Raw genomic sequence first — 27,787 nt, 5'->3', positions numbered from 1 at the left:
GTAGAGTAACGTGCAGTGGCGAGCCATACTACGATTAGTACGACAGCGAGGGTTCATCGTCCTTGCGAATACCGGTTATTTCCTTCCCGACAGAAATCACTTGAATGCGAGGAGAGGGGGTAGAGCAGACAGAAAGGAAGAGGTACGCGGAATTGTTGCAGTCTGACTAGGACCGTTATGACATTACGATCGTCCGTTATCCATTGTGTCTCGCGGTTCAATTAAGTGTTGTGCACTTGTCTCGCAGATACATTTTCCCCGTTAATTTGTTTGATCATTTTTTCAAAATGAGGCCTGAACAAGTTTTTTTATTTGGTGCACCATTGGTTGTTATCGGATTAGCAAGCATCACACCGGAAATCGTTCCTGGTAAGGAATGTTTGCGATCGTGTTTGGAAGGTCAACGATCGAAAAGGTGCACTTTTCATTTTAAAATTAGTAAAGCCACACTGGATTCGAGGCAACAACCGCGGCTGATTAATGGGGCCAGTCCCGGACCACCGATCGAGGTTTTTAAATAAATTCAAAATATTTGAGCGCAAATGTTTACGCGCCCTGACCAATCGTCGAATTAATATTTTTTGTCACCTTTGGGTGTGGGGCTTCTTGGTGTCGAAGATCCAATAAAAAATCATTTTATGAGTTTCAACGGTACCAGGACAACTCCGGAGATTTTTTATTGATAAAAATTCCCTTGGTAGCCACTGGCCACGTAGAGATGTGCCTGGAGTGCTTTCTTTCGAGTGCCCTGGCGCCGTTAGACCAATTCGCATCCAATTTTCGATCTCACGGTTTTTTGGTGCCCTAACATTGATGATATTCCACTGCAGATTTGCCTGGGAGACAGAATCGAAGTGACGGTACAAAACGCATTGTCCTCCGAAGAAGTGAGCTTTCATTGGCACGGACTGAGTCAGAGAACTCGTCCCTACATGGACGGGGTCCCAATGATTTCGCAGTGCCCGATACTCCCTTACACGAATTTTCGATACGAAATTATGCCTGAGAGTACAGGCACTCACTTTTACCACGCGCATTCGGGTATGACAGACTTTTCTTGTAACATTTTTTTAAGAACCTCGCACGTCACGGAATGTTGCAGTACCATCGCTTTAATGTTGCAATTCATTGCATTTCTTCGTAAAATATTGCGACATAAATATCGTGATTCAATATTTCGGGAGCTCTATTCTTATAGAATATCGTCGAAATCTCTCCACGCGGTGTAATTGCAGAACGGTGAGCACGTGTAGCTATCAAAAGACTGTTTTAAAATGTAAATCGTAAATGTGAACATTCGGCCGACTAAAAAAAAATCGATTCTTTTAAATCATTTTTCACCGTGTCTTGAACTTCGATGTCGTGATGAAAATAGTTGCAAAAAATCGAAAACATTCCCGACTGTAGTTGCAAGTCTCTTTCATCCGCGTGCTTCTTCCTTTTCAGGTCGTTTGCAAGAGATTGACGACCATTTCCGGTTCTTTGGGAGATTCTTCTTCCTCTGATCGTATCCCTTGATCGATTTCCTCTTTCGTGCGTCCACTCTATGAAAAAAGATTTACTCAAAGCTCCATCATTTGGAGCCATTAATTGCTGTTGTTTTTTTTTTCCCCATAAAAATCAATATTTTTCTCTCCTTCGATTTTTTTTTGTTTCTATTGCGTGTAGGGTCGGGTATTTGAGAAAAATTATTATGGAAAATCAAGATTTCTTAATATTCTTCCTAAAATCGTAGCGAAAAAATACTTTCAAGATACTCACCAGTGGAGAGGTTTCTATCCTGGGGATAAAATGTTCATTCGTTCAAACAATCGGTTCTGCAATATCCCGGTGCCGTATGGAAAAAAAATTCTAATAGCGGGAGAAACAAAGATGGAAATTTGGGGGTCGACGAATTCGTTCAAATCGTTGGTTCGGTGTATATCTGCGGACAGTGCAACAACAAGGAGACGGATTGTACGGTCTATTGATAGTTCGGGGCCCCTCGGACGAGCCAGCCACTGAAAGAGTATTTCTCATCTCCGCAAGTTGCCCCGCTGTCCTTTCGGAGCTTCTGCCATCAGTGGGAACGACAGCTATGAACGTCTCCCGGCAGTCCGACCTCGTGCCGAACGCTCTAGTTTTGAATGGTCAGGTAACAATGACAAGAGCATCGATACTGTGACCGCGCCTTGTCAAAATAGTATTGTGATCCCTCGCATTTGTGTGATCGTGCGATAGAAAAATGGAGTACGAATTGCTGTGGAGACTGGGAAGACGTTTCTACTGCGAATCGTAAACGCCATTGCTTTCAACTGCCCAGTTATATTTTATATCGCTCAACACGATTTCGACGTGGTGGCGACCGATGGAAAATCGACTGAGGCAACGCCGACCACTCGGACCGACCGAATCATCATTTTTCCAGGTGAGCTCGCCTCCTCTGACTTATTTACGAATTACGAAGAAGGTTCATCAATTTTTTAACGCAGCGTACATTTTTTTACCGACGAAAATAAAAATACGGACGGGCACCAGGCGAAAGATTCGACCTACGGATCGAGGGGAATGGAACTTCCGGTCACAGGTACGCCGTCGCGCTTCGAGGACTCGAAAATTGCCGAGGTCTCGTGCACGAGGCCTCTCTGGATTATCGTTCGATGGAAAACGAGCACGAGACCACCGACGAGGCCGTTGTAGAAGCCCATTTGCCGCTGTCCTTCCTTCGTGCCGTTAATCCTCTCAACGGGATCGAGAAGCAACGTGCTCATATGTTCGACGCTACGTTGGGCCTCGGTTCGTTGGATTTAAAGTGCAAAAAGCACAGAGACTCGACATCGTCTTCGGCATCGGCAGCTCGTTTGGACGAGGAAGAGAGGAGCCCATCGCGGCTGATAAAAACGATCTACGTACCGTTCGACGTTCACAGGTACGACGATATCGTGGACGGAATGACTGATTACTCGTTCAACATTTACGATCCTTCCTACTATCCGTCCTTCCTGAGCGGCGGTAAGCGGTCGATCAATCACTCGGTTTGTTCTCATGACGCTGAAGTTTCCAACGTTGGAGTCCAACGAAATGATCGAAAAAAACTCTCCAATAATTCCAGTAATTCTCCTATTTTGTTCCCTGCCAAATTTACGATTCGTAGTTTTTCAAGCTGCACCAACGATTCGTGAAATAAATAATTGGTGAATTAAAAACGTTTTTTTCGTTCATTTCGTTGGACTCCAACGTTGGAAACTTCAGCGTCGTTTGTTCTCCTCCCTTCGACGACTGTGCGCTAATGACTTGTCGACTTTTCAAATTCCCTGGATACTCTCTAAAACAGCGGATACTGGCGTGAGTTTTGGCCGAATTGCCCAGGTTAACGAGATGAGCTTCGAGTACCCATCCTCGCCAATTTTATCCGGAGCCGGACCTCAAGAACCTCTGTGCTCCGTCGAAGAATGCGAGGAGAATCTTTGCGCCGAGAATAAGCCAAAATTATTTCGCGGATGTACACAAATTCTGGGACTCGAGGCGTTCGAGACTTTTCATATCGTTCTCATCGACAAGGGTAACCGAAATTTCTCTCGTCACAATTAATCTCACACGGAACTGAGACAAATAATAAGCGTGCTCCTTTCCTCCTTCAGGTTTCGGCGACAACGTCAGTCACACTTTTCACGCCCACGGATACGATGCAGAAATAGTTGGACACGCGCGATTCAACGAACCGGTCACGAGGCAGCGGGTTGTACGAGTTCACGAAAAAAGCGAGTCTCCACTTTTTTGCGAAGGAAAGGCGGTACTCAAGGATACTTTTGTTGTGCCGAACAAAGGATATCTCGTCCTCCGAATACACACGAACAATACAGGCATGTGTCCAGCTCGCAATTTTTGGCTTGTCAACGCAAGGCGGTGGAAATGACCATTTTTTTCGACAGGCTACTGGCTGTGGGAGGCAAGAAGTACGGGATTGTATGGCATCAACGATGGGCACCCTCCAATGCAGTTTATCTTGTCCGTCGGTAGTCGAGAAAATGTACCGACGCTTCCGATGGGCTTTCCTACTTGCGGTGACTACAAGAGTCCAGCGTCGATATTTCACGATGCGGAATGAGCTGTTTTCACGCCAATAGTCGCATCCTGTAAATGATTTTAGTGCGTGTTTTAGTTCTAAGAAAATGAAATACTCGGGCGATATTCAAACTCTCCCGAGTTCATATGGGAAAGAGGATAAATTCACTATTTGCCAAAACAACCCTTTTCGCCGACGCACTTGACAAGAATTAAGGATATATTGCACAGGCGATACAATGTTGCCATGCTAAACCATGCTAAAAACATAAAAAAGTTCAAAATGATCAGAATTTTATAAAATTTGGTGAACATATTCTTTAGTGCCAAATTTGACAATACAAATTTTTTAAGATTTTTCTTCTGTACAGTTATCGAGTAATTGATCACTAAAGTTCACGTGTATAAGCATAGCGTTTCCATATATATAGGTATACATTCCGGGCATAAGAAATCTGCTTTAATGCGTAATTACTTGATAACTAAACAGAAGAAAATTTTGAAAAAATTTGTGTTTTCGCACTTGATGTTGAAGAACATTATCACCAAATTTGATCAATTTCTAATTATTTCGACTTTTGTATCATTCACCCTTAATGGAAACTACAGAAAAGCTTTTTGATGCAGTCGATACTTGAGGAGCGACCTCCTCTTGTGGCAATGCCAGCGCGCTCAAACAACGCCAACAAAGTCGCTCAGTAGCCATCTCATTGTCAGCTGTGATGCAATAAGCCAGCGACTGCACGATCGTAATGTCCCTCTCCGATTCATTTTTGTTAGATGGAATAATTGGAGGTAGAAATTCCCATTTCTCAGATGGGATGACGTGGAATTCTTCCCGATTTAAATGTATTTATAAAATAATAGTAATAATATGTATGTTGAAACGAAAAGAATTTTATTCCTGCTCATTCCTGTGCTTATGAAAACTAACTTTTTAGCTCCCGACTGTCCGCACGGGCAAAGCTGGAAGTTATGCGTTTGACAACGGTCAGCTTTTTAACAAATTTTTGCATGCAGCATGTTTTCCATCGAAAGTAAAAAGTTTTAGTTCGTTTACGAGCAGTACACTTAAAAGTTGGTCTCAAAAACGGGCTTTCATCGCGCTTTGTAGACGTGGTCAAGGTCATGATAAATGGAAAACTGGAGAAGAAAAAGGTGGTAGGAAATTGTTGAAGAAACTAGGCCAAAATCTCTTTCAAGAGTATTTTATTTGGCAAAATGTATATAAAATTTATCCTCGAAATGCTTCATCGTTTAATCTATGCAGAATTAAAGCAGTTTACGAAGTTTGTAATCGCCAGCAGAACATTACCTATATGCATACTAGCTCGGGATGCGTCTGCGTACAAAGCTCATCGTCCAGTACGCCCTGATGGCAAATTGTAGTAGCATCGCAATGAAGACGACAACGCGCAGGTATAGTAAAAAAAAAAAGGCAGGGGAGGTGGCTCAATCATTCGCGTCGCATCTTACCAGTGCGGGTGTATCTCGAGCGTGCTTGCTCGCCAGCCTGGCTTGTCATTGCCGACCCGTTCTCTTCTCCCGTGCCGTTTTACTTTAACTTGAACTTTGTTTACCCCTGTTTTGGGATTATGTTGGTCTTGAGAGAATCGCGATCAACGACGAGAGGAGCTCTCGCTTTTGAGTACCCGCGTCCTCAGCGTCCTATGGAGAAAAGCTACGAGAGCGTTTGCCTCAAAACAAGGGAGTCGCTGAACCGAAGACAAGCCGTGTTTGTGGGCTTGGATCTTGTGTCATGTGTAAACGCGGTGTTCGGGTTATCTTAATCCTGATTTGGCACAAACGATGCTGCTTACAGAGCAATAGGCTGTGACAAAACCCACAGAAAGTAATTATTTCAGTCGACAAGATAATAAAAAGGTCGCGCTGTCCGCTTCCAAGGACTCTTCGCTCCTTCTCGCAAGGTATGCTGGCCTCGAAAAGCGGCGGCGCCGCTTCCTCCCTTCATCTGCTCACCCTTAGCGCTGCCACCGCTACTATACTTCTGCTGCACGTCGTCCTGGCTGGTGACCGAGGTAACGAACATTGTTCGAAGCCTCTTCGAACGCGTCCCTACCACATTTCTCACATACAAGACTGATGACGGAAATTTCATTGATTGCGTTCCCAGAGAGACGCGTTTGGTACGAGGCCGCGGCAGAAGGCATCGAGGCCAGAATTCGAAACAGTCTCGGAGCTAATGGTCAAACGGCTCGGGGGGTCATACTCTTTGTGGGGGACGGAATGGGTCTGAGCACACTTACAGCAGCGCGTATTCTCTACGGCCAACGACGTGGTAACAGTGGCGAAGAGGCTCAACTTGCGTGGGATCGTTTCCCTGCTGTCGCTCTCGCGAGGGTAAGCTTTTCGCGCTTTTTTTAAATCGCTTTCTTTTCCATCGTAACTCGACGAGTTCGGCCAATTTACTTTTGCGGAAGCACGCAACCCTTGTTATGGAAAATTCAAATTCTTCTTTTTGCTTGAATTTTTTCTTGTTTTCTGCACAAAACTTGATACTGTTGGAAGCCAATCATGTTAATTTCTCGATATTTTCTGGATGGTGCTTTTCATTTTTATGGAAAGTTTGCATCGAATTGTCGAAAACTATGAAATTCGCTTTATTTTTTCATCTCTTCACCGAAGTGCAACAATTCAAGTTTTTTTTCACGTTTATTCGTTAAGGCTTGAGGTAAAAAATCGGTCTCCATCTTTGAAAATTATTTGAAATGAAGAAAAAAAAGAACCAAAAATTTTTATTGATCCTATAATTTTTGCTGGAGCCTGAAGCTGAATCCAAGCGATTGTTGTTTATCAAATTTTTGTGGCATTTTCAAGAGCGAGATAGAATGTGAGAAAGAGGTACTGACGATTCAGAGAAGCGAAATTTTCTCGATTTTTGACTTCTTATTGATTTCATAGGTTCAGGCAGCCAGTAGATTTTATATAATAGAAATTTTTGGTTTTTTGATTTCAGATCATTTTTGGGAATGCTACGTGATGGAGACCGATTAGCCACTTTTTTCAGACGATCACGACAATCGCGCACTAGCGAATCCCTGGCTTCTCCTGGAGAATGTGACGCAAACGATAATATCGAACAAAATTCTCATTTTTTAATATTAAAACTTTGATGACAGGAAAATATGAAGCTTGTTTGAAAACGAAATCTGTCAACCAAATGTATAACGAATGAAAAATACGCAGAATTTAACGAAGAAACGTAAAAAAATATTCATAATTTTGCATCCCCGATTCCTCTTACTTTGTCAAATTACCGAGGAAGTTGAGGCCGTACAGTCATTTTTTTACCCAAAAGTTACGACAGTTTATAGTTCAGCAATGTTGCATACACTTTAAAGAAAAGTTGGGAAAAAAAAGACGAAAAACTGGTGAATGCTCAGTCGAAAACACGGACGGTGACGATCCTAGCCTCAAAAAACTGCACGGGAACAGATTATTATTAATATAATCTCAGAAAATCTGCTAAGAAAACTGAAAAAATTGACATGTTGCCCAAAAAATTCCATATTTTTAGCATCATTTTTGACGGAGATATCACTGAATGTGTCTTGACTTGCATAAAAGGTTACATGTTATTTGGCCCAAATTTTTATTGATTTTTCACAGCAAGAACGCTCCTAAACTGTCTGAAAATTCAACTGATTTTTTTGACACTTCACTTTATAAGATGCAATCGGTTTAAAAGCGTTAAACCGCGAGTGCGAATACTGCAGTCGCCATAAAAGCGCGCCCACATTCCGTGCTCTCTCTATTTTACTGTTGCACAGACTTACAACATAGACGCCCAGATTGGCGAATCCTCAGCGTGCGCCACCGCCCTTCTTTGCGGCGTGAAGGCCAACTATGAGACGGTCGGTGTGGATTCATCGAGCGAGTTTGAAAATTGCCGATCGAGCGTCGATGCTCGGGTTCCATCGATTATTCAGTGGGCTCACCAACGGGGTACGCCGCCATTGAAATTCGTATAATAGAATCATCGGCGGATGGGAGCCGTAATTGTCATAAGCATAAACGAATGTCCGAGTGAGACTTTCGTGCTTGCAGGTAAATCGACGGGACTGGTGACAACGACGAGAGTGACTCACGCCACTCCCGCGGCCTTATACGCTCACGCCCCGAGTCGTTACTGGGAAGACGACGCGAAAGTGCCACCAAGCGCTCGACCACTTTGCAAAGACATTGCTCTTCAGTTGTTGGAGGAGGAACCCGGACGCGGAATTAACGTGAGTTCCGCGTCTCCGCGTTCGCATTGAAAGAGTGATCGTTTGAAATTGTATTTCGATCGTATTCGCGGTAGGTGATACTCGGCGGAGGCAGACGAAGTTTTGTGCCTACGGTGACGACCGATCCCGAGGAGCCAGAAAAAGAGGGACGGCGACTCGACGGGAGAAATTTGATCGACGAATGGATTCGAAATCGTCGAGGACTCGCCGCGCGATACGTCGCGAACAAGGCTGACCTTGAAAATGTTGATCCACAAACGACGGATCATCTTCTCGGTAGGTACGGGGACGACAGGCCGCCCGCACAAAACGATTTTTTCAACGTTTATTGTTCTGCTGAAACGCTGTCAATCGCCGCAGGTTTGTTTGCCTACTCTCACATGGATTTTCACGTCGATCGAAATATCAACGAGAGCGGTGATCCTTCGCTGGCTGAAATGTCCATAAAAGCTTTACGCATAGTGGCCAAAAACCCGCGGGGTTATTTTCTCTTTGTCGAAGGCGGTAGAATCGATCACGCACATCACTACAACAACGCTTACAGAGCTCTGGACGAAACCCTCGCGTTCGAGGAAGCGGTACAAGCTGTTGTAAGAGAAGTCGACATTTCAGAGACACTGATTGTCGTCACGGCTGATCACTCTCACGTTATGACTCTCGGCGGTCTCGGTACTCGTCGCGGCAATCCAATCTTCGGTCAGTTAACCTCACTTCCTGTCGAAATTTGCGCTCATTTATCGCTCCCCCTCTCCTTTCGTTTTCGCTATGCGAACAGGATCGGATACTAAGACCTCGGATCTCGATGGGAAACCTTACACAACTCTGTTATACGGAAATGGGCCTGGGTACTCGGAAACACGTAAGGACATCAGACGGAATAGCAGAGACGATCAAAACGCGATACAGGTGAGCGTTCTTTGTCTCTCGTGTGGTTGGAAATCTTTTTCAATTTACGATCGTCAAAATAACTTGTCGAAATTCCTTTCCTTTTCTTAAGTTCTTTGTTGTGTATTTGTAGTAAACTTGTGTGTGTGTGTTGTCACGAAGGATCCTCCATTGTTCACCTTTTTTTCACTAAGAACGCAGCAGAGCATTTTAATGCTTGACGTTATTTTTATCACTTCTAAGAACGACTAATGTTTGGCGTTCATTTCAGACAGCGGGCGTTCCACGAGCATGGGCGACTCACGGTGGTGAGGATGTCCCAGTATTTGCGATAGGCCCGCTTTCGACAGTTCTTTTTTCCGGCAGTTTCGATCAGAGTTACATACCCCATGCGATATCGTACGTTGCTTGTCTTCAATCTCGCCACGCTGATCGTTGTATCAACATTCAGGCTAAAAGAACAATCGACTCGAGCGTTTCGAATTCCTCTTCGGCCGTTTTTGGTCTTCGTGGTCGAAGTGCGGACTGCGGACCCTCCGTCGAGCCAAACAGTGCGGCTATATCGAGCGGGATGGTTGTTACCGATCGAGTGAGATACACGGCCACAGTTAAAACTGCGAGGGCAACGGTACCAACCCTCAGTCTTACTGCGTCCCTAGTGGCTGGTGATTCTTCGAAGCTGCTAGTCGGTTACGCTATTATTCTCTCGCTGTTTTTTTAATGCACATTTTTTTCTGATCGACTGTGGGGTTATGATTTTGTTTTTTAATGAACTATTTGTATATAATATACATGTAGCCCGTGCACGAGCATGGGCGTAACCCAGCAATTGTTATATATCTCCGTTCTCATCGTGTTCCGAAATCATTTATGTGAACTGCACTATAGTGATTCGATATACGTAAATATAACATAAAAAATGTATATAGAACATGTTTGAATGTATAAAATCGATTCTCGGTTGGTAATTTCAAAACGTTGAAGTAAAATATATTTGTATCCCCTGATTTATCCAAACGATCGTAAAAATCATCGGGCTCGCGTACTATTGCAATTTCTATCCTGCTAGAAACTCGTGTGACGAAATCCTAATCCTGCTCTACCCAAAAAAAAAGTTCCCTAACAACTGTACGATAACCACGATGATAACTAATGCTAGTTTTATTAAAATTATAACTTATTTTTTGAAGTTATTATTTTTGAACAAATGTTCCAATTGATTGAACTATCACCACCAAACGATTGTGAAAGGATCGCAGTCGAAATTACAAAAGGGACAAATTTTGTGGGATTAACTTTTGTCGGTATTATAGCCGATAATGAGAAATTTGTTAAATATTCATTTTTTAGTTTTTTTACGTAAACTATAATGAAACAAATCTTAATTTGTCACCGTCAGACGATTCAGCATCGATTGAACCTGAATTGAACCTCGTCGGCATAAAATATTAAAAAACTTAGCTAACTTTGACGAATTTTTCAATTCGGTTTTTCGAGGTTATTATTTTTAAAGAAACGCTTCAATTTTTCGAACACCGTCCAAACAATTGGCGTTGAACAAAAACAAAAAAGTCGAAAGTCGAAATAAGGGGACTAAGCCAGCTGATTTGCCGCTGGTGTTACTCCCCTGAGATAACAGGGTGGCAGTATATATAGACGACAGAACGGTAAAACAGGTAAAATGTATCGTATAGCGTATATAGATAGTATAGCTCCAGAGTTTGTACGGTCTGTACCTCTGTACTCTGTTGGCCCCAATCAAATCGATGAATTAATCGTTGGTGATGGTGATCTTGTCATACTTCTTTTAGCTGCATTTCAAGCTAGCATTGGGAGCTGCATTAGCTCTAACTCAGTATACGGATTGATCTACAATACTGGGAAACTAATCGGACAAGCAGGTTTCTTGTATATTCCGGTACTATGGCAAATACCGGGGTATTACCGTTTGTTCGAGGTGTCGATTTTAGCTGCAATGATTTCGGTGTACGTTTTCATTAACCTTTATTTGTTTTTAGTCCTTAATAATGAGCGAACATTCATTTTTTGAGAATGTCAATCATTGTTGAGCATCTGCTATCTCTAAACTCGATTCAATCATTTAATCATACAAGTATTAACATTCGCCCACTAGGAATCCAAATTTCCAGTATCAGTTCGTCTTATGACTGGTATCCAATGGCTCAAATTGGACAGAACTAAATTAGAGGAAATACCAGAGGAATTAGGAAAGTTACTCAAATTGGTAAGAACCTTTCCTAAGATGTAAATAGTCGTGTTGGTATATTGAAAAAAAGATGTGCATTTTTCAATACTTTCTTTTGCTAGGAACACTTGTCTTTGGTGAAAAATAATTTGGAACGACTTTATGGTGAATTAACGCAACTCGGCTGCCTCAGAACTCTCAACATAAGGCATAATAATGTCAAAACAAGTGGTATACCTGCTGAATTGTTCCACCTGGAAGAGCTGACTACGTTAGATCTGAGCCACAACAATCTGAAGGAAGTACCTGATGGCCTGGAGAAAGCTCGTTCGTTGCTTAATCTCAATCTCAGTCACAATCAGTAAGTGCAGCGCTCTAGACTTTTTTGCTCATTCTCTCTTGCTCTCTTTACAATGTAATTTCATCAATTGTTTTGTAGCATAGACACAATTCCAAATACGCTTTTCATTCACCTGACGGATCTTCTTTTTCTGGACCTGAGCCATAATCGACTGGAGACTTTGCCGCCGCAGACTCGACGGCTAGCCAATTTACAGTCGCTCAATCTCAATCACAATCCACTTGGACATTTCCAGCTTAGGTAGGAACTTATAGTCAACTGTTTTCTAGTTACTCTAATTCTTTCACTGATTATTGTGCATCTTAATTCTATATGGTGTTGACTTAATTGATGCAGACAATTACCATCATTGATGAATCTTACTGAGCTTCAAATGAGAAATACTCAACGTACGCTGCATAATATTCCCTCAAGGCTAGAGAGTTTGACGAATCTTCAAGAATTGGATCTATCACAAAATGCTCTTCCTCGTGTACCTGATGCTCTTTACTCTTTACCAAATTTGCGACGACTCAATCTCAGCGACAATCACATATCAGAACTTTCAACAGCAATAGGTTTGTATAATGACTTAGTGACCTTGGCATAGTTGTTACAGTTGAACTGAGCTCAATAGATCTTTTGGGGTGTCATCCGAAATTTCAAACCAATATTTTATATCCAATTTCATTTTTCTAGTCAGTTAATTTTCAATATATTTTCATTGCACAGAAATGTGGCAGAAATTGGAAACGCTTAACCTCTGTCGAAACAAATTGACTGCACTGCCAAATTCCATATGCAAGATATTAAGTCTGCGCAGGCTGTACGTCAATGATAATATGTTGGACTTCGAAGGTATTCCCTCGGGTATCGGGAAGCTCTCGTCTTTGCAAGTTTTTTCTGCAGCGAATAATCATCTGGAGATGATTCCCGAAGGATTGTGCAGGCACTTGCGTTTTTGAAGACATTCGTCTTGATCTGAATATGTCCAACCCGATATTAATATCTTTTGGTTTCCATTTTACAGATGTGGATCGTTGAAGCAACTAATACTGACTTGTAATCGATTGATCACGTTGCCAGATGCGATTCATCTACTTACTGATTTAGAGCGACTCGATCTGCGAGACAATCCTAATTTGATTATGCCTCCAAAGCCAACCGAGATTCAACGAGGATCGGGCATCGAGTTTTACAATATAGACTTTTCTCTTCAGCATCAATTACGACTGGCTGGTGCTAAAGTTCCCGCACTCGCTCAAGCTGCAAGTAAGTTTTGAGTTCGTCATCATCTCGAAGGATATGCAAGATAATAAGAGTAGTAGATAAGAGCCTCACTCGATTGCATTGCTCGAGTATTATTTATGATTTTTATTCCCATTAGACAGCAGTAAAGATCCGATTGCACGTAAAATGAGATTGCGAAGAAGACGAGATCAGGAAGAGGCTGATCAAGATCAAGCTAAAATTCTCAAAGTGAGTACCTGTACGCATTCGACAATACTTTGAATGTTCTCTCATTATATTTTATAATTACAGGGAATGAAAGACATTGCTACAGAAAAAAATAATAAAGAGAAAAGCTTGGAAGACACCAGAGCTGCCGAGTCCCTAAAGTAAGATTATCACAATTCAATCGATTACGATCACCACCTGTGTCCTACATGTAATTCGTAATGTTTGTGTAACAAGACCAAAGAGATGGGATGAGACGCTGGAAAAGCCCCCACTTGACTATTCCGAAATATTCGATCAAGATGCAGGTCGTGTACCAGGCCTTTCCATTTGGGAAATCGAGAATTTTCTTCCAAATCAAATAGAGGAGGTGGCGCATGGCAAGTTTTACGAGGGTGATTGTTATATCGTTTTGAAAACCGGAGTTGACGAGAGTGGATCCCTTCTTTGGGCCATTTACTTTTGGATCGGAGAAAAAGCTACGGTAAAATAATACATATCCGTGAGGCATGGATGCGTTTCCCATTTGAAGTCTAATCGAGAAAAAACAATTTACCGATAGTACATTTATTTGTTTTTTTTACTGTGTAGCTGGATAAGCGAGCCTGTGCAGCAATCCATGCGGTGAATTTACGCAACTTCTTAGGCGCCCAGTGTCGAACGATACGTGAGGAACAAGGAGATGAGTCGGATGAATTTATAATGCTCTTTGATTCTGACATAACGTACATCGAAGGGGGTAGGACATCGTCGGGCTTCTACACAGTCGAAGATACGGTTAGACTCCCAGTAGCTTCCTTTCTCTTTTTTCTCACCATTTTCCACTTCAATTTACTAAAATCTCATTTTTGATGATTCACTGGACGGCAGCCAGCAATAACGAGGCTCTTTCGAGTACACGCGGCAGGTGCCTCGATACACCTAGAACCTGTGCCGGTATCTGTCAGCAGTCTCGATCCAGGTTACGTCTTTGTTCTCGATACGGGCAGCAAAATATTCATGTGGTACGGTACCAGAGCCAAAAACACACTCAAGTCGAAATCCCGTTTGATGGCTGAGAAAATCAATAAGAATGAGAGAAAGAATAAATCGGAGATAATAACCGAAATCATGGGGACGGAGTCTGAGGATTTCTGGTCGTGTTTCGGTTCCAAGGTCGTCACTCCTAATTCGATACTTGTGAGTAAACGACAACTGCGGTAGTGTATTGGCTATGTTACCTCCTCTATGTACACCTTTTCCATTCTCCATCAATAGGATCACGTCGACCCAAACTTCGTACCGATAGTTCCACGCCTCTATCAAGTGCGGCTGGGTATGGGATACCTCGAATTACCACAGGTCGAAGTACCAAATGGGAAGCTCACCAATAATCTTCTCAATAATCGCAACGTCTACATACTAGACTGTTACTTGGATGTTTATGTATGGTAGGATAAATGGTGGCATTCATTTTAACAATTGGCAGCAGTAGCTTCGATACCCTGTTCGTTCTACTTCACTGTTTTTTTAACACGTCATTATTTTAACTAAAAAAAAGGTTTGGGAAGAAATCAACGCGGTTAGTGCGAGCCGCAGCGGTCAAGCTTTCTCAAGAGTTGTTTAACATGATTGAAAGGCCTGAGTATGCGATGGTTACGAGGCTGCAGGAAGGCACTGAGTCTCAGGTATGTAAACAAGCATCAGTCATCATCTTCTCTCCTATTTTTTCATTCGAGCACAGAGTAGTTTATTCGAAAATTGATGTGCAGATATTCAAGTCCAAATTTACTGGATGGGACGAAGTGATTGCGGTCGATTTCACGAGGACAGCCGAATCCGTAGCAAAAACGGGGGCTGATTTGACCAAATGGGCTAAGCAACAAGATACGAAGGTGAAAAAAATCTCATTTACCTTACAATAGTTTGAGCATTCGTTTAAGAATAAAATGACTGATTCTGAAAATATCGATAGGCCGATTTAGCTGCTTTGTTTATGCCACGCCGACCACAAATGTCAATTTCGGAGGCCCAACAGCTCATGTCCGAATGGAGCGAAGATCTCGAAGCAATGGAAGCTTTTGTCTTGGAAAAACGCAAATTTGTTCGTCTACCACAGGATGAGCTGGGTCATTTTTACAGTGGCAACTGTTACGTTTTTCTATGCAGATATTGGATGGTAAGTGTCTGACTCCAGTCAATATTACAACAATCTTTTGTGACTCCTCATTCATTTGTAATTTGTATGTCGCCTGTGGAAAAACAAAATAAACAAATAAACTACAGCCGTTAGACGTTGCTGAAAACGATGAAAACAATGTTACCGGCGCCGCCAATGAGGAGCAATACGAGGATGATTTCCAATGCATCATGTACTTCTGGCAAGGTCGCGACGCAGGAAACATGGGCTGGCTCACATTCACCTTTGGGTAATGAAAAATCGATTGCTCTACTGAGTGTGACTCGAATCGAGGGAGCCAGAGATATAAAATACAAGATAAATCATTTTCAAGCTTTCACTAAGATGTTTCGGTTTGTGTTGCAGGATGCAGAAGAAATTTAAATCGATATTTGGCGAAAAATTAGAAGTTGTGCGAACGCACCAACAACAGGAAAATTTAAAGTTCATGGCACACTTTAAAAGAAAATTCATAATACACCAGGGCAAAAGAAAACAGCCGAAAACAGCTGGTACGAGTAAAGTGGAATTTTTTCATTTGAGACGAAACGGCAGCGCGTTATGTACCAGACTAGTTCAAATACAACCGGACGCCAGTCTATTAAACTCGTCATTTTGGCAAGTAACGAACATCTTGTTCCTCCTCTCTCAACTGAATGAATAGTCTGTATTCGTTTTATCATGTTTTAATTATCATTTTCATGCCGCTCAACAGTTACATTCTCAATGTGCCGTTTAACAATGACGATGAGACTGGAATAGTTTACGTTTGGATAGGCTCTAAAGCAGATGGCGAGGATGCTAGACTCGTTCAGGAAATTGCTGAGGAAATGTTCAACAACGTGAGTTTTCTCAAGAGTCTTATGGCTCATATTTAACAGTGCATCTAACATAAGTGCATAGTTTAATCGATATTGTTCTTACAGCCGTGGATGAGCCTTCAAGTGTTGAATGAGGGCGAAGAGCCCGATAATTTCTTTTGGGTTGGATTGGGAGGGAAAAAGCCATACGATACCGACGCAGATTACATGAATTATACGCGGCTCTTCAGATGTTCCAACGAAAAAGGATACTTTGTCATTAGTGAAAAGTGTACCGATTTTTGTCAGGTAAAATTACATTCCCTTTGCTCCAATAAGATGAACGAAAAAAACTGGCTGTAATAGGGAATTATTCGGTTGTTGTATATTCTAAAAAGATTTCGTTGTCTATGATACATGGTTGGGATTCTATTTTTCTACTTCAAAATATTAGGACGTTACATTATTTTGTTTGAATGCGAAACATAATCATATCGGTTATTCCCATTTGTTTTTTCTATTAAGTGCTATCGTATAATTAACAACATGGATAACTATTGAATTATGATCATGCAGGATGATTTGGCCGATGACGATATCATGATTTTGGACAACGGAGAGCAAGTATTTTTGTGGCTCGGGGCACGCTGTTCCGAAGTGGAGATCAAACTTGCTTACAAATCTGCGCAGGTTTATATTCAACATTTGCGAGTAAAACAACCTGAGAAACCTCGCAAGTTGTTCCTTACTGCGAAAGGCAAAGAATCGCGACGTTTCACCAAGTGCTTTCATGGCTGGGGCATGCATAAGAAACAGCCGGAGTGAAATAACCTCTCACCCATTTTTATTTGTCACCGAATGTTGTCATCGATATGGCTTTTTAGATACACTCCATTGGTATTTACTAGGCCATTTTCCAAGGACATTGCCAATCGGCATAAACAAATCGTGTTGCCTCATTTATTTATACAATAACATTGCCATATGCACAATGAAAGGTTCTTTGAACCAATAAAATAAAAATTACATTTGTACATAACATTGGAACTGAATAATCAAACAATAAAATATAAATACTTAACACTATATATAAAGGTATTTACGAGTATTCATGTGTTCTAGCTTATTAAAAGAGACATGAATGTAAGGTCATAAAAGCAGCAAATATAATCTTAGCAAATAACAGGGCAGGAATAGCATAAAAAAAGCTAATGTTATAGCTAAGTTTGATCAAATTTGGCTGGGACTAATATAATCCACAGCAAATTCGTTCTAGGTCGACGGTAATAAACAGACCTTCTAGACATTCTTCAACTACAGCAAAAGCTCCAGGAACTAATCGTCGTCATCGTCATCGTCCGATGGCACGAAAAGATCATTCTCCTCCAGGAAATTTGCGACGTTTTTACTGATGGCGGCCCCAATGAATAGACCGAGGACGACTCCAAAAATTACTCCGAAGAAACCGAATGGCGTAGTTTTTGGTTCCGGAAGTATTGCTCCTGACCTTGTACTCGCAGTTGTCGCCGCGGCACGCCGACCGATCAAATTTCCATCTTGTGGTCTATTAGACTCAATGGTATTCTTTTTTTTGAGGAATGACGAAGTAGTGACTGTTATAAAATTATTTGCTGCTGTTTTTACTCCTCCCCTTCTCATGGGTAAAAATATTCCCCGCACCAAAGCCATTGTGCGTTCTAATGCAATCGATGTACGACGTGTTTTTCTTCCCTGTTATTTTTAGTTACTTCACACGTAAACTGAACCAGGGGCCCAGGGGATGTCACTCAATGCAATACCCAAGGCAATCAAGGCATCCAGGATCACTCAAAAAAGGAATAGGCATTATTTTACTCTCCTTCCTTCCTATTCATTTATAGACTCCACTGTTTGGCTGGGTTCACGCCGTTTCTTGATCGTGAACTCAGCATGGCCGCTGGAAACCCGCGTCGTCAAGACTCGTTTTTTAAATTTTATTTTATTTATTTAAATATTTAGTTTATTTTTTCCTGCCATTTTGGGAATACGATTACGCTACCATCGCTGCAGAGTTTTATTTTTTTTATAATCCGTTTGCTTTGAGACACTTCTTGCTGTGTATCGGTCATCGTGAAGCAAGTGACGACTGACGACGATCCTAGTGGGAGGGTAACAAACTAATAAAAGGCGGGATTTGGCAACGTTGTTGTTACGTTGTTACTGTTCCTGCTATTGCTTTTTCTATGCGTGCTGTAAATGCTGTGTCGCTGTGTCTACTCCTACTCGGACTCGGTCTACTCCACTAGTCCTTCTCCCGGTTCCGGTCGTGTCATAACCAATTTGGTCGTAGCCGTCGTAGCCGGACAATTACATACCTTGGAACCCCCAAGTAGCCATCAATCAGAAGTTCTATTACTTGACTTTTAATTAGACAGCGGTAAGTACGAAAAAATAAATATAAACGTAAAAAAATTCGTCTTGTGCAACAACATTATTATTCATCGATTGTCATTGTTGCTAGTCCTCGTTATCGCCGATAAAAATAATGAAATAGTAGGAATTATTTACATCGTGGGAGAGCATATGATTTCTATAATAATAAGATGAATAGCTCGTATTCAATTGTGTATGTGTATCATTGAGGTAAGCTAGGAATGTTGAAACAAAAACAGCTAGACGCATAGTGAAAATGCGTACGGTTCCACAAAAATTTCACACTCTGCACATCAGAAAATTACTGCTTGAATGATATGAAGAAAAAATAAAAGGATATTTTTAAAATAAATCTAAGATGAGTACGATGATCGTTTTTCAGTGGAGAGGATGGGCAGACTGGAATTGAAGCATATTTTGACTGGTCACAGAGGCAGAGTGTGGAACGTTTGCTGGCATCCTCAAGGCAATTGGATAGCGTCATGTGGTGAAGACAAAACAATTAGGATATGGAGCGGAACTGGCAAAGAGCAATCAAATCAAGAAAGTGTTAAATGGTCAACAAAAATGATACTGACTGAAGGACACACAAGGACCATTAGAGAAATAGCTTGGTCACCCTGTGGGAAATATCTTGCTTCTGCCAGTTTTGATGCGACTACTGCCATTTGGGAAAGAAACTCTGACAATCAGTTCGAATGTTGTATTACGCTCGAGGGACACGAGAATGAGGTTAAGAGTGTTGCTTGGTCCAATGATGGCCGTACCCTGGCCACTTGTAGTCGTGACAAATCTGTTTGGATATGGGAGTCTAACGAGGATGAGTACGAGTGTGCAGCCCTTATTAATTCACATACACAGGACGTCAAAAAGGTTAGACGCCATACATATGATTGTATACAGAAGATTGGGTTTATTGGAATAATAACTTGAAATGATGCATTAACCGTCACTGTTGGATAGTGAAAATTGCATATGATGAATATTGCTCACCATTAACAAAATAGTGATGGTTAAGAAAACTATGAATTATTAGGAGAATGGATGAATATTGGGACATCAGAACTGGCTTCCAATATCAGTAACCTCAAAATCTATTATTTCAAGGATCTTGCTGATTAATGTTATCTACGTATGAAGTAGAGTGGCTCGGTTAGTTTGAGATAAGGTGCAGCTTTATAAAAATTGCATGTAATTTCACATTCAAAATTCAAACCCTCGAATTCATTTTAAATATTCTTGAACTCGATTATCTTTACCAGCTCAACAAAATCAGTTATACCAGACGAGGCAGACATTACTAACTCTTTGAGCTGCATTGACGTTAGATTTTTTCTGTATTCAGAGTGACGTAGAGGCCATTTTGAAGTGCAGAACTTTGAAAACTCTTGTACCAATTTTGATTAAAACCTGAATGGTATTTCAATCTCCCTCCCCATAAATTTGATAGTTTGCAACTGGCATGGGCCATTAGCGAATATTAGCTTAGATCGTAATTCTATAATAGTGAATAGATGGCTTACGAGAAAAAGAAAAAACAACAGAGCAAAATACGATTTAAGGTAAAATGGCATCCGCACGAGGATACTCTAGCATCCGCAAGTTATGACGATACTGCCAAGATCTTTAAAGAGGATAGCGGAGATGGAGACTGGTCTTGCGTAGCTACCCTGGCTTCCCATACATCGACCGTGTGGAGTTTGTCTTTTAACGCGAAAGGCGATCGTTTGGTCACGTGTAGCGACGACGCGACCTTAAAAATATGGCAAGAGTACAAACAAGGAAACAAGGCAGGAATAGTGATACCTTCGAATGGGCAATCCGTTTGGAAATGTGTTTGCACCCTCTCTGGTTATCACACTCGGACGATATACGACGTTGACTGGTGCAAATTGACTGGCTTAATTGTAACTGCCTGCGGTGACGATATCATTAGAATATTCCGAGAAAATTGCGACAATTCCGACGTCGATGCTCCTAATTTCGATTTGGTTTGTTCGGTCGATACTGCTCATTCCCAAGACGTCAATTGTACACAATGGAATCCAGCTGTGTCTGGACAATTGGCTTCCGCAAGTGATGATGCGACCGTTAAAATCTGGTTCTACAGCGATTAACTATTATGAGTGATGAGCTAACGCGAAGAAATTTTTTTTTTTTACGTTTTTGTTCTAGTTATATGCAAGATTGTAATAAATAATGTACGAAGGGAATATTGTATGAAACGTAATTTCATAAAACTTTCCAATAAGCATTGATACATTTAGATAAACCAAAGGAGATCATGTTCGCAGTTATGTGCTAATCCTTAATTTTCCTTTCTCCCTCACTTTGTGCTTGTTGCAGACTTGAGGCTTTAGTTACCAGAAATCCGTTAGATGCTCTTATCGCGCTGCTCCACAATCTTTGTTACTGCGAGTCGGAGATATACTGAGAGTATTAGCAGAATGGGCGTTCCACTGAAACGTGTGGTAGAGGCAATGAATAACTTTGCGGATACTTCGCTCGCAGCCTCTTGGGATAACGTTGGTCTTCTGGTTGAACCTACCGTGCCAAAAAACATTCAACACGTTTTACTCACCAATGATCTTACGGAAAATGTGATGCAAGAAGCCATCGATCTCAGAGCAGATCTCATCGTCTCTTATCATCCACCCATATTCGCTCCTCTTAAAAGACTCACTAATTTAAATTGGAAGGTAAATGAACACTTAGAAATCATAAAATTTTATGTACTGTACCGATGCAAATAATTTTTAGGAGAGAATCATTGCTAAATGTTTAGAAAAACAAATAGCAGTTTACTCACCACATACAAGTTTCGACTCGATAAAGGGAGGTGTCAACGACTGGCTCGCCAATTCGTTTGGTACGCAAAACAATCTACGCTAGAGCCTTTTTTATTTTTCATTATTTTCGTAAACCTTCCCAGACTAGCTTACCACAATCGCAACAGCGACGTTGTTCATAAGTTCTGGGAGGCTATGGTCTTTATTCGCTCTTCGTTATCATATTCCATACCATTGATTTCATCAAACAGATATCGAGAGTAGTAAACCCATTGAAATTGGTGGAAACCCGGAAAATGGAATGGGCAGAATTTGTCAGTTGAGGGGCAAGTCTATTACAACGAGTGAAGCAGTAAATTTGGTCAAACGTCGAACCGACCTACCTCATGTCAGGATAGCACGGGCCATTGAAACAGGTACAAAATCATACGTCGAGTCATACATGTGCCTCATTGACGAATATGAATGAAAATTGTTTTCCTTTCCTTACTTGCCCGTTCACCATTTCAGACAAGCCCATCAAGACAGTAGCCGTGTGTGCTGGCTCGGGATCGACCGTCCTTAAAAATGTAGCTGCCGATCTCTATGTAACGGGGGAGATGCCTCATCACGATGTTCTTGACGCTGTTCACAATAACATACACGTCATACTAACCGATCATTCCAATTCTGAGCGTGGTTTTCTGAAGGTTTTTGCCGGCATATTGGCCGCGAGTCTTGAAGATTCAGTAAAAGTAAGCACATCCAAACGAGACGCTGATCCTCTTACGATCGTATAAATGACTCTTTGCTGTACGAATAAAAATTCGTACGGCAGAGTCAGTGAACTGATACGGTACTGGGACGCACACTCTCGTCAGGTCTTATCATACGATGCTGAGACCAAAGAAGACAGTCCATTGAGGCATGTTTATCCTTTCCCCCCCACAATCCGTACATGCCTGTGCAGATCTGGACAAAAAATCTTTTTCTGGCGTCTAACACTTTTGTGTTTGTCGTCAGTTCCCATTAGCTCATTTTTTTTCCCTCCCGGAACCATCGACGGAACGAAGGTGTGCGTTCCAGTATTGGCTAAGTTCAGTGGGAAGAATGAAAATGAATCTGGTCCTCCACCACCTCGCAATCAACTTCGACCTCTACATAATGTAGGACCTTGAATCGGTCGGTTGATATGAATAATCAATATGCACAGGTGCATGGTAAATACTTCAATTTGAAGACACGCTACTAAGGGTACGTGTTTATATAACTGTTAAAACCTCAAGCTCTTGAAATCCAAATGATTGGAGCCTGTTAGACCTTTGGGTTGGGCACAAGATATGGGCACGGTAGTGTTTTATATATTTCGTCGCTTTTACTGAGGGAAATGAAAATGATAATTTTGTAATTTTTATTCATAAATAGGCCAAGCAATAAAGCAGAAAAAAATGATTCTGTGACACAAATATTACGTCGATATCGATTATTTCTTCGTAATACACCTTTTGTAGCTTAATGCCATGTCCCATATCCGCATTTCCCTTCAAAAGTGAGATAATATTTCGCGTGTTTTTTTCTTAAAAAATAATGGATAAGTTTATAAATTGCTAAATGAATATGCTTATTTAGAAATTCTCGAAAAGCTCCTCATCATGGATCAATATGTGCGTTACTCTTCGTGAAAAAGGGCTGGGAAGAGCCTTCTCGAGTATCGCAATCGGTAAAAATGGATCCAATAAAAGTAAATAAAAGCAGGAGCTTAAAAAGAACGAGGCGTACTACTGTTCAAAGTACTTACCGGAGGTTTAAACGAGCCGGGAGAAGCGGAAAAAGCTCGATGTTCTATTTCTCGTTACGAGCATTTCGTGCAAATCTTGTGCAATTAAAAGTCCACGAGATTTTAAGCCCAAAACGAAATCATAGCATAATTATAACTACGTTGAGCTAGAAAGATTTTTCGTTCCATCGAGATAACACTTCGGGAATAAAGCTTGCTCGTTTCTAGTAAAAAAATGGCTTAACGAAGTGAAATACGACGAGACTCGTTAATTATTGAGTTCGACCATTCAACGACGGATCGTTATTTATATAAAACGTTTTGAGAAACTTTTGCGAATCGAGCGATGAACGGCTTTTGTCGAATCAAACGGCAACGTCCGGTAACCAGGATCAAGCAATGTTTGAATTTCACACCACGGTTTCGGTTCTCTCGAGAAAAATCTCGGAGTATATTCGTTCCCCGAATCACGTCAAATGGTTTTTACCGAAGCTTTTAGACCCTGAGCCTCGGCAAACGATTTCTGGCGAGATAAACTACGCTATAAATGCAAAATGCAAATATTTATCTATAGGAAGAGTGCGCATGGAAAACGCGAACTCGAGCGAGTATTTCAGTGTTTTTATTTCGCTTCGCAATCGACCGACCATCGCTATCTGCTCCAGCAAATCGTAGAGCACGTTTTTGTACTACGTTATTGAAATCAACGTAATAAATCTCTTTTGAAATGGTAAAAACGTAAATCCCTTCAAGAAAAACTCGAATGTGTACTTTTCATTGATAAAATCAGGCTGATTTCAAGTCGGATCTGCGGCTATTCGATCATCACTTTTCCCTCATACGAGGATAGAAAAATATTCTGTCGTAGTAGCCGAATATTTTTTCCCCGGCCAACATTTTTACAGTTTTTTATTTTCGTTATACTTTTTCTAGCTCAATTAAAAACATAAAAAAATATATATAGAAAAAAGAACGAAATGGAGGTTCTGAAGTATGAGATTTTTTCAGAATTTCACGACCTATTTATTCTGTAAACGTCGAGGGCGCTCTTTTGAGCTACCACCCTCTGCGCATTCGTGCCAAATTTACCTCTCGTGATATCGATAAAAAAAATGAGAGGATAAACGGGAGATAGACAAACAGTGAAGTAAAGAGAGGAGAAAAAAAAGTAAGAGGAGACCCATTGAGTTGGCACGGATCATTGAGTGCTTATTTGTTTATTTAAATTTGTGTCAAGAGTCCTTGCGCGCTGAAAATGAGTTTTTATCGACAGCTTTCTGGCCTCGATGTGTTTTTTTTCTTCGTGCGACGATAATCATTTTATTCATCAAGATTCGAAATGTTTTTCAATGTGTCGCGATTCGCGCATGTTTTTTCCTTTCGTTACTCGCCCCTTTCTCAGATAAAATATACACGCTTTGTAGTTTCGGTGCTGCACTTTCGAGTCTATTCGCTCGTTTGCTCCAAGCTTCGTTGAGTGCTTCGCTTTTTCATTCTGCGTTTATCGATCGCTCCTCGATTCGCATCCTTTCCCATTAATAATCGCCGGCAAGTATTAAAAAAATTTCGAACGAAAGGTTTACAATTTCATTTTTAAATGGAAACGATTCGATTGAAATCTCTCTCTCTCTCGCTTCGATTGAAAGCTTAAAAAATAATGTTTTAATTTCCCCTGCTGTTTTATTTAATGCCACGTTTTTATTTTAGTCTCTGATAAATCGAAAAAACCTATGGAATTTGGCAAACAGCGCGATGGTCCAAGGATCTTTGGGGTGCCAAATAAAAATGATAAAATTCGTTTGACTCGAAGTTGATGCTTCAGCTCTACTTCCACAAGCTTCATTCTCACACAGCACATTCACGCTTTTCACACTTTTTCCATTCCTCACCCATCTCATTCGCTCCTGCCATATCTTCTTAGTGCGCGAGATTTCTTCAGCCCGTTACGTCATCTCTGCAGCTCAAACCCCCCTTCTCCTCCGGCCTTTTTCGTCGCTCTTTCCTCCAAATGATTTTTTCCTTTTGCTCTCTACAAGTTTTTTACTCTATACACTCTCAGCGCCCGGGCACTATATCGTGTAAATAAGTCAGCTGCAGCACCTTCCGTCTGCATTTAACGGGGTGGCCTCCGAGAAATCTCTGACTGCTTCCTCGCCCCCTGTCGTCCTCTTTTCCCAGTTCTTACTCCTTCCGTATCTACATGCTTTCTCTATCTAAGAAGATTTCCTTGATGCCATAATACGAAACAAAGATTATTACGGGTAGCTGCCGGAGAGTGTGAAGTTTCAGATGGATCTCGCGCGTTTCTAGCTCTGCTGGATATTAAATTGTCACACCAGAGAAAGCCAAACGACTGAATTTATTCTTCGAAGATTTATTTTTACAGGAGTAGTTCATTTTCATCTTGCCTCTACTGCTGATTCAGAATTAACGTACAAAGAACTTGTGATTCTAGGATTTTCGAACTCGATGGAAAATAGTGGATGATTCACGGTACGAAATTTCATTGAAATCGTCGAGTCGAATCCTGGACGAACAGCAGAGTCGAATGGTATGGCTTCGATTCGATGGATTTTTGAGAACCAATCAAATGATATTGGCGAGGAAAACGCATCAATGGTCGAGGGAACATCGATTCGGGTTTGGTGACCGGATATCAGGAACATTAAAATTGAGAAAATCGACATTTTGGACACCTCGAGCTGAGCTTCACCTTCGAGCCAACGTCACTGATGATAAGCTATGCTGGAAGAGCCTGTACGTGTAAATCTATGTACTCACCCTTCAGCACTCTCGGGTACAAGATGCTGAGAGGAAAAGTTGACTTTTGCTCCTGTCAAGTTCTTTACATGCTGCTCGAAGTCGTCTTCGCGGGTCGGCTCACGACTGTGAATCCGTTCTCCGAATTGTCAGAGAGTCTGCTTTATGAAAGGAAAAAAAGCATGCATCGATAACGGTGGTATTGCTGCGAGGATAAAGGAGACTGGAATCTTTGAAAAACGTAGAAGCACCGGAAGGAGGAGAGAGAGAGAGAGAATCATGAAAATTCTCTCGGTGTAATACACCAGGCGTGTCACGTGACTTTACATTCCAAAACTCTCATGCTGGCTTTATCCCTTTGAATTCTCAGTACGTTTTATCCAACAAGAAATAAATGGATCCGTGTTTCGATGCTTTTTTTTCAAGTTACTACAGTGAGTTGACTATTTTTCGCTAGTTTTTTTAATTCAGACCGCGATACGATGTTGCATTGATTTTCATACTTCCAATGCTGTTATTATCTTTGTTTTATTAGAGAATTCTGCAAAGCTGCTGCTCTCTGAACAGTCGTTTGGCTTTGATATGGAGGCGAATCGGACACGCTGTCGGAGCTTTCTTTTTTTGAATAAAATACTTTTTTCTTTCTTCCCTCCAATCCTTACAATCGGAATTATTTACTGGAGGAATAATGAATTCGCGGAGGGTCGTACCCCATTGAAATTGAAGGGAGAGGTCGGTTTTGCTTTCCATTTCTTCCACTCCACTTCTCTCATCTCCCTCTCTCTATCTCTCCTTCTACACTTTTCAACGATTATCGATATACGCTCGTTGGCCAATTTTTCATTCCACCTTTTTGCCTACTTCTTGTGAATTTCGACTTTCTGTACCTGTGCAAAAAAGCATCGAAGCTTTTTGCGTCTCCTGCCCTAAGGTTTACTCAATTTCCTTGGATTCTGAATTTTCTCATACATTATAATAATGATTTTTCCAAATTTTTTCTAATTTTATTTCTCATGTCAACTTGAAGCTACGGCTGTAAGGTTTCCAGTGATTTTCATTCTATGAAATCGTTGAATTTTTATACAATTAAATAAATCATGCGAAATATCAGTGCATTCATGTTTCCATCGATTTTCAAATACTCCAGAAAGTTGAATTTTCGAAAAACAACCTTCGGACCAATGTTTCGAGTACAATCCACGAAGGCTCGAATAAAAATTCCTCCATCCACGTCATCATGGGTGACGACAGTCCTTTGACGTTAACAATGTTCGGACGACTGGTTACTACGAATGTATCGAGTGCGATTAACACGAAATTGATGTGTCTTTATTTATATACAATATTTACAAACGTATATTCAATCGTGCCGCCTTAAATATATATTGTCGTACTCTTTCGCGAAACGAAAAAAAAATAAGATAACAATAATGTTAATATTTTACGAATAGAGAAAAAAAACGTAAAATCCAAAGTCTCGTTGTCGTCGAGCTTGATTTAACGGTTTTGTCATCTTCCTTCTGCTTCTCGTTCGCAGAAGTTTCTTCATTTGTGTTGTTGTTTCTACATCGTCCATCTCAGTGAGTTGTATTTTTTCCCTTCTCATTCCTACATTTATCTTTATTCATTTGAATTTAAACGGAAGGCTGCTTGCTGATCCCAAGTCGCAAAATATCGTGACGAATTCACGTTTCGAGAGGTCGCGATTTCCGAACGAATCGATCTCGGCCAGTCAGAGCCAACGGAATATCGAGAAGAGTTTTTTTTCCTTCACGAGCTCACTGGCTCACTCTTCATTCTCTTTTTTTCCTCCCTCCCACTCCATCCCTCGCTTTGACATATTTCCTCGCTTTCTTGTTAAAATACGAGTCACTCGCGTGCATACGAGTGAAATGAAACTCACGAGGATGCTTGTGTGCACGGTTCCAAAGG

At 41.2% G+C, this 27,787-nt stretch overlaps 4 protein-coding genes and 1 long non-coding RNA gene across 9 annotated transcripts; all 5 read left to right on the top strand.

Annotated features, from left to right (window-relative positions):
- The first annotated feature begins 23 nt into the window (after positions 1 to 23).
- On the top strand, positions 24 to 4,379 carry LOC122409256 (laccase-13-like). 2 transcript variants are annotated; one of them, XM_043416663.1, is made up of 8 exons: positions 24 to 142; positions 831 to 1,041; positions 1,935 to 2,134; positions 2,221 to 2,407; positions 2,518 to 2,991; positions 3,314 to 3,541; positions 3,621 to 3,842; positions 3,912 to 4,379. In XM_043416663.1, exons 2-8 carry the CDS (start codon positions 933 to 935, stop codon positions 4,085 to 4,087), a joined length of 1,596 nt encoding a protein of 531 aa, XP_043272598.1. In that variant the 5' UTR covers positions 24 to 142; positions 831 to 932; the 3' UTR covers positions 4,088 to 4,379. The 2 variants fall into 2 exon arrangements, with proteins under 2 accessions (XP_043272598.1, XP_043272597.1); XM_043416662.1 differs by having other exon boundaries at positions 121 to 509.
- Positions 4,380 to 5,480: 1,101 nt separating this feature from the next.
- LOC122409257 (alkaline phosphatase-like) lies at positions 5,481 to 10,152 on the top strand. The gene is made up of 8 exons (XM_043416664.1): positions 5,481 to 6,083; positions 6,179 to 6,405; positions 7,836 to 8,010; positions 8,113 to 8,291; positions 8,366 to 8,567; positions 8,652 to 8,987; positions 9,067 to 9,197; positions 9,448 to 10,152. The coding sequence occupies exons 1-8, from the start codon at positions 5,975 to 5,977 to the stop codon at positions 9,895 to 9,897; spliced, it is 1,809 nt and encodes a 602-aa protein (XP_043272599.1). The 5' UTR covers positions 5,481 to 5,974; the 3' UTR covers positions 9,898 to 10,152.
- Positions 10,153 to 10,566: 414 nt separating this feature from the next.
- On the top strand, positions 10,567 to 17,224 carry fliI (FLII actin remodeling protein). 2 transcript variants are annotated; one of them, XM_043416661.1, is made up of 22 exons: positions 10,567 to 10,852; positions 10,988 to 11,162; positions 11,311 to 11,421; positions 11,505 to 11,743; positions 11,822 to 11,983; positions 12,080 to 12,300; positions 12,455 to 12,671; positions 12,753 to 12,994; positions 13,110 to 13,201; positions 13,265 to 13,341; positions 13,418 to 13,664; positions 13,772 to 13,957; positions 14,051 to 14,359; positions 14,438 to 14,610; positions 14,721 to 14,847; positions 14,932 to 15,054; positions 15,135 to 15,338; positions 15,446 to 15,588; positions 15,705 to 15,956; positions 16,054 to 16,180; positions 16,265 to 16,447; positions 16,715 to 17,224. In XM_043416661.1, exons 2-22 carry the CDS (start codon positions 11,100 to 11,102, stop codon positions 16,961 to 16,963), a joined length of 3,747 nt encoding a protein of 1,248 aa, XP_043272596.1. In that variant the 5' UTR covers positions 10,567 to 10,852; positions 10,988 to 11,099; the 3' UTR covers positions 16,964 to 17,224. The 2 variants fall into 2 exon arrangements, with proteins under 2 accessions (XP_043272596.1, XP_043272595.1); XM_043416660.1 differs by lacking the exon at positions 10,567 to 10,852 and having other exon boundaries at positions 10,882 to 11,162.
- Positions 17,225 to 18,340: 1,116 nt separating this feature from the next.
- Positions 18,341 to 22,770, top strand: Ciao1 (cytosolic iron-sulfur assembly component 1). 3 transcript variants are annotated; one of them, XM_043416667.1, is made up of 5 exons: positions 18,350 to 18,554; positions 20,897 to 21,249; positions 21,311 to 21,419; positions 21,591 to 21,755; positions 21,850 to 22,770. In XM_043416667.1, the coding sequence occupies exons 2-5, from the start codon at positions 20,929 to 20,931 to the stop codon at positions 22,116 to 22,118; spliced, it is 864 nt and encodes a 287-aa protein (XP_043272602.1). In that variant the 5' UTR covers positions 18,350 to 18,554; positions 20,897 to 20,928; the 3' UTR covers positions 22,119 to 22,770. The 3 variants fall into 3 exon arrangements, with proteins under 3 accessions (XP_043272601.1, XP_043272602.1, XP_043272603.1); XM_043416668.1 differs by lacking the exon at positions 18,350 to 18,554 and adding an exon at positions 19,295 to 19,423; XM_043416666.1 differs by lacking the exons at positions 20,897 to 21,249; positions 21,311 to 21,419; positions 21,591 to 21,755; positions 21,850 to 22,770 and adding exons at positions 18,933 to 19,423; positions 20,113 to 20,843 and having other exon boundaries at positions 18,341 to 18,554.
- Positions 22,771 to 25,408: 2,638 nt separating this feature from the next.
- LOC122409170 (uncharacterized) lies at positions 25,409 to 27,329 on the top strand. The gene is made up of 2 exons (XR_006260623.1): positions 25,409 to 26,289; positions 26,391 to 27,329. It is a non-coding gene; the product is annotated as an uncharacterized lncRNA (long non-coding RNA).
- The last annotated feature ends 458 nt before the right edge of the window (positions 27,330 to 27,787 follow it).

Source organism: Venturia canescens, chromosome 4, assembly GCF_019457755.1.
Source record: "Venturia canescens isolate UGA chromosome 4, ASM1945775v1, whole genome shotgun sequence".
Classification (NCBI taxonomy): domain Eukaryota; kingdom Metazoa; phylum Arthropoda; class Insecta; order Hymenoptera; family Ichneumonidae; genus Venturia; species Venturia canescens.
Note: the sequence above shows the minus strand (reverse complement) of the source record. Positions and strands in the feature narration are given on the sequence as shown.

Coding starts and splice junctions, on each gene's coding strand:
- LOC122409256 (XM_043416662.1), top strand. CDS start 288: ATGAGGCCTGAACAAGTTTTTTTATTTGGTGCACCATTGGTTGTTATC. Junction 3,542..3,620: donor TATCGTTCTCATCGACAAGG/GTAACCGAAATT, acceptor TTCCTCCTTCAG/GTTTCGGCGACAACGTCAGT. Junction 3,843..3,911: donor AATACACACGAACAATACAG/GCATGTGTCCAG, acceptor TTTTTTCGACAG/GCTACTGGCTGTGGGAGGCA.
- LOC122409257 (XM_043416664.1), top strand. CDS start 5,975: ATGCTGGCCTCGAAAAGCGGCGGCGCCGCTTCCTCCCTTCATCTGCTC. Junction 8,011..8,112: donor TCAGTGGGCTCACCAACGGG/GTACGCCGCCAT, acceptor TCGTGCTTGCAG/GTAAATCGACGGGACTGGTG. Junction 9,198..9,447: donor ACGATCAAAACGCGATACAG/GTGAGCGTTCTT, acceptor CGTTCATTTCAG/ACAGCGGGCGTTCCACGAGC.
- fliI (XM_043416661.1), top strand. CDS start 11,100: ATGGCAAATACCGGGGTATTACCGTTTGTTCGAGGTGTCGATTTTAGC. Junction 12,301..12,454: donor AGAACTTTCAACAGCAATAG/GTTTGTATAATG, acceptor TTCATTGCACAG/AAATGTGGCAGAAATTGGAA. Junction 14,611..14,720: donor TACTTGGATGTTTATGTATG/GTAGGATAAATG, acceptor ACTAAAAAAAAG/GTTTGGGAAGAAATCAACGC.
- Ciao1 (XM_043416666.1), top strand. CDS start 18,941: ATGGGCAGACTGGAATTGAAGCATATTTTGACTGGTCACAGAGGCAGA. Junction 19,424..20,112: donor ATACACAGGACGTCAAAAAG/GTTAGACGCCAT, acceptor ATACGATTTAAG/GTAAAATGGCATCCGCACGA.